This window comes from Zootermopsis nevadensis, unplaced genomic scaffold, assembly GCF_977971745.1.
Source record: "Zootermopsis nevadensis isolate Lab colony 2312 unplaced genomic scaffold, Znev_1.0 Znev_ptg000022l, whole genome shotgun sequence".
NCBI lineage: Eukaryota > Metazoa > Arthropoda > Insecta > Blattodea > Termopsidae > Zootermopsis > Zootermopsis nevadensis.
In genome coordinates, this window is record NW_028259154.1 from 25,123,059 (window position 1) to 25,136,575 (window position 13,517).

Below are 13,517 nucleotides of genomic sequence, written 5' to 3' on the forward strand. Positions count from 1 at the left end.
GTTAGTTCAAATGCAAGGTAAGCTGTAAACAACACACAACATGATGTAAACATCTGTATAATTTACATTTTATTACCTACATTGCAAGTAAGTACAGTCTTGTCCAACTGGAAATACTTTCCTTCACTTTTCATTTAAGGCTCACTTTTTTGTGTGTATATAATGGACTTACAATACAGAGGACAACCAAATGTACATAATGCTATAATCATTTTTTTAAAAATAAACCACTTTATAATAAAACAATTTGCACAACAATTACTACAGCATAAAGAATTAAATTCACAAAGCAGTACAATATTGCAACGAAGTCTTCTCAGATGATGATCCATGTAAGTATGGAGTTAATATCCAATGTTTTAAACACTGCGTTTGTGATCACATCAACCCTGAAGATGTAGGCAAGGACAGTCTCCAAACCACTGAACTCTACAAATGGTCACCCATGAAAACCTCATTGCATTCATCTTAAAACCTTGCATGCTGTGCAGTGTATTGGAATATAAAATCATGCATACAAACAAAACTGTGGCATTAGTGTCCTTTCTAGTGTAAACAATTTTGTTTGTATGCATGATTTTATATTCATTGCATTCACCTTCACATCTTACACAGTACAGTGCTGCAATTAAGGTTATCACTCGCTCTTTCATATAAAGAGACGAGACATTATCGACGATCTAGTAAGAATACAAGAATAACTCAAGCAAATGTCATCATCACACAAACTATGATGTAGCCAAACAAGAAACACAAGTCATTTCAGGATCTGCTAAGTGTTTAATGCACCATTCTCACCCTTCTTAACTGGAATGCCACAACTTCATCCTACAAAGTATTCTGTACAGTTTTTGGAACCACAAAAATTCAGAGATTGGATATAATGTCTTAGATCTCTCAGTCCTGGCTGTCTTTAGTGTCCCTTTATAACTCACAAAACTGCTGCAGTCATTCATGTATTGTGACAATGATGAAACAAATTGTATTGTAACTTAAAGCTTCAAAGCATTCCCCTCATTTAAAATACATCTTGTGTCTGAAACTATTGCCATCCAATCAGATCATGGCAAACACTGATCACTGTTTCAGACACACAAACAAATGAAGAGGCCATTTATAAGGTGCTGGAAGAATTAATTACCTTTTTTCATGCTTCCTAACAGTTTCTCAAGCAAGCAACAATGGCTCAATTATTCGTTACAACAAACCTTTCTACAACACACAACAAAGTATGGAAGTCTCTATGATATCAGAATTTACTGTGTAAAACAGGATATTAAAACAATTCTGTTTATAGAACAATATTAAACATAGACAAATATCTGAAACAAAAAATATATTTTTTAAAAATAATTAAAATAAAAACTAACAATTATAAATGTCACTAACAGAGACTAGAAAATAAGTTAATTTTTTCACAAGTCCTTATACTTGAAACTAGTAGCATTATCAGTGTAGCAGCTTCAAAAATTAATCACTGGACCACCACCATATAGTTAGTTACTAAACATTTTCATAAAACAGCATAAAGAGATTGTTACATGAAGAGTTTAAAATGACAAATTCATTAGTCCAAATGATGCAGAATACTGTGCTACTTATAAATAAAATTTAAGAATATTGCAAATTGCATCTTCATCTGGTAAAAGTGCATTAAAAGCTTCTTCTGAAAATCTTTTTTTAAATTTCAAATGAAAAAGTGCAAGTTTCAGTTTTCAGACCAATCAAAAACTGCAGTGCCATAAACTTAAACCTGGAAATATTTTAAATCTGTCATTCTCTACAGAAATTGTTTCCATTTTACGAATACAGAATATTGTCGCTCAACACAACGGGCAGTGCTGGTGAGGGAATGCTTGCACAGCCATTTTTGTGACATCCACATTTATCAGGAGCGGCCACACAAGAAATGGCACGTGTCCAGACTCTCCAACAGGAACCTAGATAATCTACCTATTCTCAACATTCTGTGTCCTATCATGCTAACATCTGGCATACTTTCAATTAGCTGTTAGTATGGAAGCTAGCTTATTGGTGTCTTATCATGATTCCAACATAAATTCCAATTGCACTGTCACAAGATAATGGAGACATGACTCGGATGTTCCAAACAGAAACAAATTCCAATTGTCTCCAGTTCTGTTCCAGAATAGCAAAATTTTATATAGTCTTATGTTTGAAAACATGACAATCTGATAATGAGACTCCAACAATTCCTAAAGAAATAGAACAAATTTGTTTTTATGCCTAATGTTTGGAATCGACAATGATCTCATCACCACTGGAGATGTTGTAGCTGTACAGCTGCTTGTTAGGAAAACGCATTTCCTCAGGTCCTGTGATATCCTTCATGTCCTGGTCCACATAGAACAGCTTCATGCGTGATGAGGGGATCTTAACAATGGACTCCAGTTTTTGCTTCAGCTCCTGTACCGTCTGGTACACGACCACACTGCGAACTTCACTTGCCTCTCCACGTGTGAACCGAATCTTTACGCGCTTCTCAGGGCTCAAATCTACATTTACCAGAGGGTCCAGCCTCCCATGTACTGCCACTAGGTCAGCGTATCTGCAATGCCACAGTGCAATAATGCAGTGAGAGGCTAGAACAAGGCCTCATATGAAGACTTCTATCTTCTGGGTTGTTGCGCTGTGTAATCTGGTCGATGTTTACCAACGTTTCAGAGGTCATGCTTTATCGCCCTGATGACGGAGGCAGTATGACCTCTGAAACGTTGGTAAACATCTACCAGACTACACAGCGCAACAACCCAGAAGACAGAAATCTTCATACTCATCGCCCTGATGACGGAGGCACATTTGCATCTTGCAGAGCACCTATTAATATCACTTCGTCCGTATCTGTATGCATGTAACAACTTCAGAAGGTCAAATATTGGTATATGCACCAGAATCATATTATGCATACATTCCTTAATGTGTTATTTAATTTATATTTCAAAGCTTACTATATTTTTGTATTTGTGGCTAAACCTACGAATAAACAGTTAAATGATCCAGCACTGGCACAGTTTTGACTTGGACTACCATACCATGGCACTTCTGAATACTTAAGTAAAAGGGGGTAAATATTTTTAGTCATTAATTTATGAAAAATATGATAATATATCATCAGAACAAATTTAACATTTGGTTTTTCACTCACTAAATTAACTATCTAATGCCTGTGGTTTAATATTGTAAAACTCTTGTTATGAAAACTAAATTTTTCTAGCATATAATTTATCACAAAAATCTTGAGATTCTTTGGCATCCAGTTCCTTACATAGGTTGACAGTGGACGGTTTAACTGCCTCACCTTTCTGGTCGATCAGACTCTGGTTTGTCCATGTAATATCGGATGAATGCCCTTTCTGCATCCTCCCGTTCTTCCTCACCTATAACTGCACCTCCATTCAGTGTCTGAACATTGGGAAGCCTGGCAATGAGCAGCTGACGACGCTCATGTTCAGTGTACTCCTGTGGGTACTGAAACAACAGAACCTTCAGTTCGTTATGAAGTGTTCAAACAAATTACTACTTCCTGAAACCTCAATATTTCAAATTGCAAAAGCTTTCATTAAAGAGGGTAAAATGGTAAATATTCATTAATGTTAAAAAAATCACAAAATAAAATTAATGCTGCAGTATTCTCATATATGTAGAGTAACTCTGGTATGTTGTTCTGTGTAGTCTCACAGAAACTGATGTTTCAGAGGTGCTTACCAGCATCAAGGCCCTCACTAAGCATTTTCTGGATTGCAGAAGATATCTTAAATGAGCCCCTCACCTCAAACAGCGGACAACTCTGTAGACGTAGACACTGCAGTGCCGGGAACCTGCTTAACCTCTCCACATCATCCCATGTTGCTAGCAACGTGCTGTTCAAGTTAAGAAATCGCAGCTTCCTAAAGCAGCTGTGGGGTGAGTCAAAGCTTGGGAGACTGTTGGATTCACACTCGCTCTCTGTCCGTCCCCCAGGAGATGTATCTGCTTCTGATGCACTTCTGTCAATTTTGTGAGGATTTAATGACATAGACATAAAAATTTATTTAGGATTCACCAAAATAATCAGAGAACACTCGGACAACTATTCTTTGTTTCCTAAAAATTGATCATTAAGGACTTACATTTACCTTAGCACTGGTAATTTAACAATGCTCCAGTCAACAAGAGATCATCAATAATTAAAGGAGGGGGGGCAGAAGAATAGAAACGCCTATTTCAAGAGTCTTGAAAAAGCAAAATCAACTAAGTTATTTTTAAAGAGTCAGTTTCTACTGCCATAAATGAGAAATATTGCTGAGTATGAGGTCTTAGTTTACTTAATGTGACTTTGTTATCTCCATAGGCTATATGGTGTTGAACAGTACGTCATCTGTGAGCAATGAAGTGGGAAGGGTCTGGACCCCTTACACACCTGTTCCCTACAGAAAGAGCTGGGTCAAGTGACTGCAGTGGACATTCAGCTAATACGAGGGCCTCCAACTTAGGGAATGCAAGGCCCAACTTGCATATCTCTCGCCATGTGGCTACAGGATTCCTTGTGAAGTGTACCTTCTTCACATTGTAGTAGTAGCGAGAGCTCGTCTTCACATCTGCCTCATCACCCAACTCCACGTGGCTGTAGTTGTTGAGGCTCAGATGCAGCTCCTCCAAACTACAACAGCACATTTCACTTTGTCACCATGGAGGGGTTAGTAAGTTGGAACTCTGGTTACAACTTTCACCATAAGATGTAGAAAAGTGCCATCCTTCCCCGAGTATAAGACATATTTTCTTCCTGAAAAATACTACCTAAAATCTGTGTGCATCATAATCCAAAGGCATACTAGGTTTTTTCTAAAATGTTGCCTCTAAAATCTGGATGTGTCTTATAGTCTGGAAAATATGGTAATTTTCTGCAAAATTATAACCTATGGCAGTGGCACCCGCCAAGGCTTTTTTTGGGTGCCTGCATTGTTACAGAAAGAGGTTATACTGAATAATGAAGGGCGTTCAACCACGAACATCATAAAATCAAAGCGCAGATCTCGACTTACTGACGCCCATCTTGACGATTGCTTGCGAGCAGCAACATCATCCTACACTCCCAAATTTGAAAAACTGGCTGATGAAATGCAGCGCCAAACATCACACTAACTTCCCACTTGAGTAATAATAATTGTATTTTTGATTGCGTGGTTTCTCGTATCATTAAACGTCGTGTTGTTTTGTGTATTATTTGGTGTCCATATCTTATTTGTTCAGAGAAAAGAAAATTTGGCTTTGTTAATTGGTTGGTACCCACCGCGATCTCATAAACTCTCAAATGTGCCCATAGGCACAAAAGGGTTGGGGGACCACTGACCTATGCGATAAGCCTGTGATTAGGCTGTAATTACGACAGTGAATTAAACATCATTTTCATTTCTAGATCTCTCACTATAATAGGCATTTGCAGTTTTCCTTGACAAAAGGAAGTAATAATGTCATGTGAAAATTTCCTCCAAAACAAACCTGGCGCAATACCCCAGATCACCACCTATACTTAACATTGCCATGGAAACCTCAGCTTGTACACAGTTGAAAATAACTGTAATTTGCTACCAAAAAGTAAACATGATTTTAGGCTCGAGATTTAACAGAAAGGAAAAGAAGCAAACCTTGGAAGAAGCTGTAGCAGATCCCGAACACTCTGCCAGTTGATACGAGTAGCATTCAAAACAAGGTTCTTTAGATATAGGAAGTGATCCCTATTGTCCAAATTCACAAGCTCTTCTGTTAGGTTGTTGTAACTCAAGTTGACGAACTTCACCCTCGGCATATGCTTCAGTATGTTGAACACCTGAAACGAAATCAACGTGGCTAAATTTAATAATCCTACATTCTGAAGCCTAAGTACCTCTCAGACTAATTCATTCTCCTTTCGTAGTCTTTCGAGACAACGGCTCAAATCTCCCAGCCCTCCGAAGTCGTTTGATTTACCAACACTTTATCAAATAAAAGAAATATTTGTCTTTGGCACGAGTCAATGACGAAAATGGTGAAATGCCTGGCCAACAATGTGGAAAGATCCCACTGCTGTCCTCTACAAGTTCTACACTGACTGATCATGAAATAGGCATCTGTCTGTGTCGCTGGAAGTTAGTACGTCAGGCACAATAAACGTTCCACTGCAATGACATTCCACTGCTGAAACAATTCAAATCACATCACTATGACCTATGCTCACTATTATTATGTTTATATGTTTTTGTCATTTGAGTTTCATTTAAGGATTTTCAAATTTAAAAAAATATTTTTTTGGGAAAATAACAATATGGAACTTCTTGTAGCATCATTTGCATCTTTTACTTGGGATTGCGAAACTTTTACTTTTATTTCTATACCTACTCTCTGATGATAAAACCCAAAGGTTCAATGTTGGTAATAATATCGCCCACTACTGAACATGTTCCTCAGTCAGTTCCATCCACCTCCCTTCCTCCCTTAGATCCATCTTAATGTTATCCTACCATCTCCTCCTCAAATCTTGTGTGTTTTAATAGTAACATGTGGAATTATCTAAAGCAATTGTGAAAACTTTTTTTAAAGTTAATCCAAACCATTTCTTTTTCCTACGGGTCCACACAAAGCTATCACTTCCTGTAATTTCCCTTCACTTTTCACGTACCTCAGTCCATCTTTTCAGCTTGTTCTGAGCTAGGTCCAGCTCCTCAACCTCCTGACATTTCTCTTCCAATTCCTGTTCATCCCCTGCACTTTCAATATCACAATCATTTAGCACCAACAGTGACGGGATTGAGTTCCTTGGGCTCTTCTTCGGCACGTAAATTGCAACAGGCAAATCAGGGTCATAATTATCTGCCTCTTCTTTGCCATATTTTGTATCTATCGCTTCTAAAAGTGATGACATTTCATAAAATCTGAAACAGTAATGAATAAAATCACATTTCACCTGTGCATATCACGCTGCTTCGCGAACACCACATACACTATTACGTACTGCTTTGTTTGACGCACTTTCACCAAACAGCTGATTTTAGCTTGGTTATCTCATTGGCAAACTTCCAAATCTTCAATTGAAACGCAAAAACATAACACATAGAAACGGCGTACGACCTTATATCTAGGCATATAATTTCAGCACCATAATATTTTGGGTCATGAATCTATTTTTGGGGAACAAAATTTACGTAACAATTGCGAAAGCAATTACTTGTTACGTAAAACTTTCACTCACAATACTGAACATGGACAGTGAACAAAGCAGACGTAAATTCATACTACTTTACACTCAGTAAATGCTCGAGTAAGTGTTATTTTCTCATTCGATTTGCAGAAGTACCACATCGGATTATTGAAATGCAGTAAATGAGTAATTTCTGCTATTTTTTTATGAAAGATAACTTACTGTTCTGCGATATTTCGACGGTAGCAGACCGTCGAGGTCTTCTTCCAGCTGCAGACTTATGTGTTTATATTTACAAAGCTCAGCTGTGACTGGCGTAGTTCTCTGCCGCTTGTATAGAGGCCACTAATGTGTACAAGGCCATTTACCGATTGCCATTAGTCGAAACTGATAATCGAAATGCTCAGACATTACAAATATAACTAAATAATTAAAAATAAATGTTACGTAACTACTTCATTCTGTCCTTAATTTTTGTGGCATAAGGTATTGAATTATTGTTGTTATTTGTGTTATAAAGACCTGTACACTCACTGTTGTTAATACTGCAACCCATACCACAGTTGTGTTGGTTGTGTTGCCACGCTCTCAGGCAAATTTCAGTTTAGCAACATTACGTTTCAAAAAATATTCCAAATTACTTAACTAATTAGATGGCTTAGGGAACCCGAAGGTTCATCACCGAATTAACCAAAGCCTTCCACAGGTCCCTATCCTGGGCCAGCAAAATACAATCGTCTTCAACTCCTATCTCCTATACATCTCGATAGATATTATCCTCCCATCTACGTCTAGGTCTCTTCCCTTCAGGCTTCCCAACCAATACCCGTTTCACATCTTTTGCCTCATCCATGCGCGCCACATATTTTTTCTCTCCCAATTTTTGCATTGAAATCTCCTAGCAGAATTTTTATGTTATACTTGCCAAATGTACCAAATACTGATTACCCTTGATATTATCACTTTTGTACTCAGATTCCAAATTACTTACTTGCTTTAACTCAGAGTGAAGGTACATAACATAATCACCTCCTTCAATATATCTATGTTCTTATCTACTATAACAATTCGTGATTTGTCGTCGTCGCTAAACAATGACTTCATCAAACAATGTTACGTCATTTTTTTACTCGGCATTGTTATGTTGGTATACCATTCTTGCCGCATTTGTATTATTAGTAATTGTTAGAACCGTTACCAAGCTTCGGCTATCCACTTTTTCTTTGTGACTGGTGTCAGTTCGTGCAGATCGCTCCCGCCAAATGGGTCACCCCGCACATTCCTAGCTAATTCTGGATTCGGGTCAACCCAGAGACACAGAACGAAAACATCTTCATAAAACCGCTGGTTTATATTTATATGGTTGTGTCTATCACGTGTTAACATAACAAGACGCAAGACCTGAACTTGCACATCCGAATTTCTATATCAATAAACAATTTATTTATGGCATTATTTTTCAATAATTATTAGTAGCATTATTTCATTAATGCTAGGTATTTCCAAAGTACTTCTACACAAGGTTTCTTAAAATAAGTGTGGAAAATTGTTCTCCATTTTAAAACGCCAGTGTTTCCAAATGTGATTTTGCACTCTTGCCGGTCTTAAATTACAAGTTATACGCTATTAGATTGTAAACGCAACAAATAATTTTAGAAAAATTAAACATTTACTCGGTTATGCTCCTAAGATTCTTAGACACACATCCACACGCAACTTGATGCACGAAGGGAATAACCCGCACAGAGGTTATTATCATACCAGTCGTTATGACAACCAGTTATTGTTAATAATTACAAAGCCAATTATCTTTGACCGTACCAATGGCATGCCTTTAATTTTAAGTACAGTTGACACGAAAGAGTCATGTTAGTTGTACTTTACGCTAAATTTCTGAAGCTGGTAGTCGCATGGCTAATCAAGAAATGTCTCGACTTGGAACCCGAAGCTTCACTACAGTACAAACAAGAGCCCGCCAATGGACCCACCCAGTCTCCTATCTCCTGGTTAAGGAGCAAAGTGGATGGAGGGAGTAGCTGACCCCACCTCTTCAATCTAGAACCAAAGTTAAGAATCCATAGAGCTTTACCTCAACTCCTCCATACCTCTTCATAGCGTTGTGCATAAACATTAGGGAAATATATTTAATAATAGTAATGTCATTATTGTTCAATTTCGTACGATTTGTTATAAGACCATATGGGCCGTTAAGCTGAAGGTCGCCATCTTGTTTCTCGTCTACATTTACAAGTAACTGAAGAAGTATTTTCGTTATACCTGAAATCGATGTAAATGGACACGTTTCCCCGCCATCTTGTTCTTACTTCTGAAGTAAGCCGAGTTCTTGTCTGAAGACTTATGTTTCAGAACGCAGAAAGATGAATATCAAATTATTCTACGCACAACCTGAGAGCCGGTTGTTGGGAAACGAACGTGGGATGCCAAGAATGCAGCAACCATCATCCACCCCACCAACACAAGGCCACTGCTTGCTAGAACAGAGAATATATTCATTGCTACGCAGTCTAGCACATTAGTGCATCAAGATTTATTGAGTTTTCTCTGAAATATGAAGATACTGATTTTTCGTTTACTTTAGTTTTAATACACTTCAATCTGTCTGTTCATTGACATTCAATGTATTTTATATACGTGTTAGTACATACATTGACTCAACTTAAGTACATTATAAAGCGTCTTCTATTATTATTTACAGACACTGAATCAGTGATTAGGGAATGGAGATGACAGGATTTCCATGTGCCAAACAAAAGCTGTGACCCGCCTCGATACGACCATGATCTTAAAGACGTAGAAATTCAGAGACAATGGACAAGGCCAACCAGTGCATACTACTTCTGGCGGAAGTATTTTGTTGTCCGGACACGTCATTAAGAACGCTCGTTTGGCAAAACTAGCCATAAACCGGTCTCATCCAGTCTGACCTCTGGGTAGAAATGAACACAGCTAGGAAGAAGCTGAACTCGGTCGTGTAGCTTTCGTCATTGGTCTGTCATTACATGTAGCTAGTAATTATAGTCAGCTGAAATTTCATGGCCACATCATCACCTGATATTCCATTTTTAGGTGGATTGACGATGAATGGTTTCAACAGCTAATGGCCATTGGTTGGCGGTGATGAGTAATTGGTAGATTAATCATCTGTCAACGTCACATCAGCGATTGAAGTTTTTTTTTCTTCAAAATTTATCTTGTTACTGCTGGTTATACAGCGGTGGAGGACGGTGGTACAAATGTAAGGAGAAACTTCTGTGGAACGTACATCCGATCTGCTCTTCACGTGAACCTAATAGACAACGAACCCGATTACAATGCGTTTTGTTCAAATACATTTAATCTTTTATGTTTACCACTGTTTTAAATGAAAATGTCATTATCTTTTCGCCACTCGATATACGTGTATTGCTCAGGAGCGATATTTCCAGAAAAATCTGGAAGATATTTTGGTTGTATACGGGTCCTGTAAGTCTAATAATAACTGTCGAAATTTCGAGTGATCCTGCGTGTCCTTGTCAGGTCTCTCAGGATCTCTAAGAGATTGAGTCAGAAGTGCGGGCTGCTGATTCATTTGTACGCCGGGAAACGAAGGCTAAGGACATTTGTTCAACAGGAGAAAGTAACTATTTCTTGCATGCGGATAAACTATTTTTAACGCAAGACATGGGCGCAGTTTTCAAGGACCCAAAGACGGATGCAAAAATGTAATCCATTTAATTTAAAGCTAGGAGTGAAGGCACAGCTCCACTTATTCTTACACTGGAGGAGGTGTTCAGCTTTATCTCCAGCGATGGATCGTCCGAAAGTCACTGGGTAGGAGACTGGTTGAGTCTAGTAGCCAAGAAATAAGTCCCTACTGTTGGGAATCAAAACCATAGTCGTCCAACCCTAAGATGGCCACTGTACTGACTGAGCTGTCCTGGTTAATCAAGAATTTAAAAATTGTGGAATTTTTTTTCCCGATGTTATAAAAGAAGTACAATTATATTCGAGATAAACCAGAAGGTGATGTTACAATCGACCGAAACGTGCCCCTCCATTTATTGTTACAAATGTATATATAACAAAAGGGCTTTGTTGTATGTGACGGTAAAACTGTTTAGCGCGTTTTCCTAGCTGACTAGCAATTTAACATTGAAGGGACCGAGAGATGATAATTTGAAGAGAGACAACTGAAGTATACCCTGAAGAAGCGGGGGTGTACAGGGCATTACACTCGTGACTCACCAGAAGGCATCTCGGTCAACGAGACACTCTTTTCTCAAACCTTGCAAAGAACCTTGAAACAGGTATTCCATGTCTGAAACACAACATATTACAGATTTTATTTCAGAAACAGCATCCAACTTGTCTTAGCTCTTATTTAACCTTTCGCAACCGATGCGAATCTAAATAAAATGTAAATATTTAGTCCGTGTCTCGAAAGAAACACTACGCGTCTCCATGACAACGATCAGTTCGTTAATGCTGTTTAACAAAATGATCGCTGTTTATGGCGAAAATTATACGAAACCCACAAAACACTCTGAGGAGAAAATACAGAGTAAATGAGTGTTACTTCAAGCGGTAAATATAGTTACCACTGGGGAGGATTGATCTTAGAACTTGTAGGTAGATACCAATGTTTTGGAGGGACATACTGCCTCCATCTTTAGCCCTAAAGTCCAACATCGACATCCTTATCGCCGACAGAACCTCAAATCCCATTTTGAATAGTTTTCGTTGTCATCAACCGATACAGTTATTTGAAATATTTAAAACTCTAATTATCTTAATTTTTATGAGAAATTTGGCCACAAAAGTTTCCACTTTCGGCGTTCCTTAGGGAAGTTGGGTTGAAGGGTATATATTGGGTTTATGCATCTTAGGGCAAAACTGAATGTCTTTCACACTTGAATGCGTAGGGACAACTTAATTCCCGCCAAACTATATCTGAATGACGTTCAAAAGCAGAGAGGTGGGAGAAACAAAGAACGGTACACATTTTGGCGCGTAGTAATTTGTTTGTTCCCCACCATCTAATCCTTGAACCTGCAATCATTACATTTGCAACAAATGCGCAGGCGACTATAGCATGCTGATAGGCGTGGTCACGTTTTTTTAGTAATTATATAGGCAAGGATAGCGCAGGAGTAAATTTACAGATGCTGGATGCTAGGGTGAGTGACCGATGTCGTACTGGGGCCCCTGGTAAACCCATGGCTTGATAAAGCATAATTCGCAAAATCGTCGAAGACATATTCGCCATATTTACAAATTTCTTCTTCAGCAAATTGTAACAAAATATAATAGAATAAGCTGATTTAAAATTAGGATGTGTATTGACCCTTCAAATTTGCATGAGGATTCTTGCCCAACCGGACTACTCAACAAGAATGAAATACGGCACTTGTGTAATCTGTTATCGAACATTGATATTGAAACATTTACAAATACCCCATCGCATACATTAAGCTCGCTAAAAATATTCTCTCACATATATACTTTAAGAATGAATTTTTTGCATGCATATAATCGTGTATAATAATTTTGGAGCTGATCAATAAAAATGTCTCTTTCACCATATAAGTTTACCTTCATACTCAATTAAGCGCTTTTAATATGTCTGCAGTTGAAATAGCTTTATAGAATAATGCAAGACTCAATTTATCAATCCGTGGACATCTCTACACTTCTCTGAACCACGATTGGTTCGTGTCTGTCTGTTGAATATAACATTCATCTCTTTCAAACTTGTTTGCGAAACCTGTATACGTTGTAATTCTCATTTACCGTAAGATCGGCAACTTCTCCGGCACGTGTGTTAAGCGTGTTGACCGAAAGAATATCTGCAGGGGCGCACTCAGGCGTTTGAAATGCCAAGTATCAGCCGAAGCTGCAGCTGTCTGTTTTGTTACATTGCAGAGAGATTCTAAATTATATAATTTTTTTTGTCAGAAATTGACATGAAAAAACTGAACAGAATCGACGAACACGGTTCTAAACGCATAAACTGAAGTTCACATTATATATTCTGGCAGAATTACGTCAGATCATTTTCTTTGCTTTATACAAGGCTCCTCCCCCATTTTTCGAAGATGAATATACTGCCTGGGCACACTTACCCACGAACACATTCCTTCATAACTGCTACAGAAATATTTTAACCAGTACTTAATTTATAAAATCTCGAGTCCATACTGTTTTCATGCAATTATATCAGTATTATATACTACATCCTTCATTGTTTGAAGTATATTTGATAATGTTTCATGACGCTTTGGGAGTTGCCCCTACTCCCGTCTTGGTTGTCATTACACTCAAATTGTTAATACACTTTTTCTTA

General features: G+C 38.0%; 1 protein-coding gene across 3 annotated transcripts; it reads right to left on the reverse strand.

Moving 5' to 3' along the window:
- Positions 1-46: 46 nt before the first annotated feature.
- Positions 47-8,285, reverse strand: mlt (tubulin folding cofactor E like protein mlt). Of its 3 annotated transcripts, none has more exons than XM_087353998.1 (7): positions 8,166-8,285; positions 6,656-6,908; positions 5,646-5,827; positions 4,421-4,660; positions 3,791-4,007; positions 3,320-3,489; positions 47-2,569 (listed from the first exon to the last, which is right to left on the reverse strand). In XM_087353998.1, exons 2-7 carry the CDS (start codon positions 6,896-6,898, stop codon positions 2,248-2,250), a joined length of 1,374 nt encoding a protein of 457 aa, XP_087210124.1. In that variant the 5' UTR covers positions 6,899-6,908; positions 8,166-8,285; the 3' UTR covers positions 47-2,247. The 3 variants fall into 3 exon arrangements, with proteins under 3 accessions (XP_087210124.1, XP_021938737.2, XP_021938738.2); XM_022083045.2 differs by lacking the exon at positions 8,166-8,285 and adding an exon at positions 7,397-7,532; XM_022083046.2 differs by lacking the exon at positions 8,166-8,285 and adding an exon at positions 6,989-7,098.
- Positions 8,286-13,517: the final 5,232 nt, after the last annotated feature.